Below are 2817 nucleotides of genomic sequence, written 5' to 3' on the forward strand. Positions count from 1 at the left end.
AAAGCATCAGCGCTCCACTCTGAGATCATCCTTGCTGAAACATTGTGCTTTACCTTCAGATCCAGTTTCACTATTGCACACGGCTCTCCTACAGATGAGAGCTTAACGCATACATTGGTATCACTGAAAACAAACAATCCATAAAAAACTTAAAGGAGCATCAAAGTAAATGTGCAAATAACACTGGTGCTTAGAGCCCCATGTAAGTCCCTAAGACAAAGGAGTTAGTGGTTGGCAGAAAAAAGGCCAAGTAACTAGACCTGCTTTCCCCCACTTCTCTTTAATAAGATCTTATTTGCCAGCACACAAACACAAACCAAAGTCAGGACTGCAACCTAACAAAAATTACCACATTGAACTGAGTTTCTATATGTTTCTTAACTATACTTCTTGTATATAAGTCCAAGTAGAAAATAAGTCATTGACATACTTTTCCAAGTAACAGTCCAGGCATCTCCAGCCTCACAGAACAGGGAGAACAGTTTTCAGCTGCAAACGCTAGCGAGCTCAGCATTCAATCTGGGAACTTGGCACTCTCCGCATGTTCAGAGCGTGCCGATGTATCTCTTGCATCTGTCGGATGCGGTCCTTCTGCCACATTAAGTTTTGAGGCATGGGGTATCTCTGTGTGCCATGCAAGTACCGGTAGGGGATCCTGACATGGCAAGCAGTGGCCCTGCAGCGGGGCTGAGGCATTGGAGGAAGGAGCATCCACCTCTTTCTCTCGGCACAGTATCGGTAGGCCTCTTTCCGATACTGTTTGTCAATATCATCACTGTTTTTCCAGCCTCCAATAATGAAGACATCATCTCTGTAATAGCAAATGGCTGCTCCTTCGATGCTTAGGACTTCTGGAGGCAAGCTTTCAAGGATCTCATCAGACACCTGACTGGCAATTTTTCTTACTGCTTCTTCATTTTCTAAGGAGTAACTCTTGGGACAGCATGATGCTGTCTGATAAAAGTTTGAATTGACCACAGACATCTGGAAAAAACAGTAATTGTCAATAAGCGGTAAAGATTCCACATCTTGCCACTGTCGAGTCTCTGTATCATAGCAAGTAATTACAGCCTTCAGTCCATCCTCAGTGTCCCGGTCCACAGGCGTGCGGGCAGCAATGTACACAAACCGGTCCTCAATGGCTAATGCTTTGACATCTCGCAGAATCTTTGGTGCCGACTCTAAGTTGTGCCATTTATCAAGCTCAGGATTGTAAACAGTCACGTCTTTAAAGCCAGGGCTAAAATTGCCATGTCCTCCAATGCTATACAGCTTCCCTTTGACTTCTGTTAGCCCAAAAGAGTGCTTTCTGGTCATCAGACTACAAACATGTTCCCATGTATTCAGGTTTGGGTTGTATCTTTCCACAGTTTTAGCAAACCCTGGTTCCATGGAGCCAGCAACATACACGTAAGATTCTGTAATTGCGACAGCATGTCCATCAAGGTGGTTATGAATGTGGGGCAGATTGACCCATCTATCCTCATCAACAAAATATCCCACACATTCACTTAAATAGTCTCCTCCTTCCGACACACCTCCGATAACCATGATTACGTCCATGTTTTGTCCATAGCGAGGTAACAGTGAGACTTGTGAAGTGGGCTGCTGCAATGTGCCAGACTGTATATTCTCTGCTCTGAGCGCATGCCTCTCCACTGCTTCTGCCACCAGCTTGACACAAACTTCATTATTGGCCACTAGCCGCTCTGGTTTGACATGCCGTGTAAGGTAGGTGGGTTTCATCTGGGACAATCTGAGCAATTTAAAAAGCTCTTCAAAGTATCTCTCTCTCTCTTCTGCATTTCTCTGAACCCACTTCAAAACTGTTTCAAAAAGAACCTCTTCAGAATCCACAGTAATTTCCAAGTCCGAAAGCCAGTCCCGAATGAGATGGAAAGGTAATGTGTAAAATTCCTCATCCTGAATGACTTTATAGAAATTTCTCCGTATCATATCTGCAGCTTTCAGAGCAAGCTGGCTCAGGGTATACATGTGGGCTAAGCTATGAATGGCCACACAATTTGAGAGATGAAGTTTTTTCTTGAGAAATTCTCCACAGAATTCTTTTAAACGAATTAGTAAGAATCTAGAATCAAGAAAAAAGAGAAAAGATTGATTTTGGAATATATATGTTATATAGTTGTATGTGTACCTGAATTATACAAATTAAAGTGGTAGGATTAATCTTATAAACACAAGCCTGGAAAAAGACTACCCTCCCCCTGCAAATTAGCAAACAGTATGCTGGAAAGTATTTTTTAGGAGGGAGGGTTTGAAATAGGTCTCTCTATGCAGATGGCTCAGTGGGTAAAGGCACTTGCCAGAAAAAGCCTAGAGATTTTACATTCCTAGGATCCATGTTGAAGTGGAAGAGAAACTCATGTCACAAAATTCTCCTCTTACCTTCAGATGTGCACTGTGGTACCTATATATCATAGACACACAGTAATAGATTTACAGGCATAAGCCTCTAAATGCTAATACTCAGGAGACTGAGACAGCAGAATCACAGGGTAAGGGCCTACCTGGGAAACTTAGTGAGACCCTGTTTCAAAATTTTAGAAAATGAGAAAAGGGAGCTGGAAGGATAGCTTAGTGGTAGTTCTAATGATCTTTTTTATGTTTTTAAGACAGGGTCTCACTAACTCTGGCTGTCCTGGAACACAGATCCATCTTTGTTTCTCTGCCTCCTGAGTGCTGGAATTAAAAACATGTGCCACAAGCCGGGCGTGGTGGCGCACGCCTTTAATCCCAGCACTCGGGAGGCAGAGGCAGGCGGATTTCTGAGTTCGAGGCCAGCCTGGTCTACAAAGT

The 2817-nt window shown here is 43.3% G+C and overlaps 1 protein-coding gene across 1 annotated transcript in view; it reads right to left on the reverse strand.

Moving 5' to 3' along the window:
* Positions 1-329: 329 nt before the first annotated feature.
* The window catches only part of Klhl11 (kelch like family member 11), a 10097-nt gene continuing 7609 nt past the window's right edge, over positions 330-2817 (reverse strand). The window contains exon 2 of the mRNA XM_021176915.1: positions 330-2089. Within this exon, the coding sequence (XP_021032574.1) occupies positions 508-2089 (1582 nt within the window). The 3' untranslated portion in view covers positions 330-507. The remainder of the gene's footprint in view (positions 2090-2817) is intronic.

This window comes from Mus caroli, chromosome 11 (genome assembly GCF_900094665.2).
Source record: "Mus caroli chromosome 11, CAROLI_EIJ_v1.1, whole genome shotgun sequence".
NCBI lineage: Eukaryota > Metazoa > Chordata > Mammalia > Rodentia > Muridae > Mus > Mus caroli.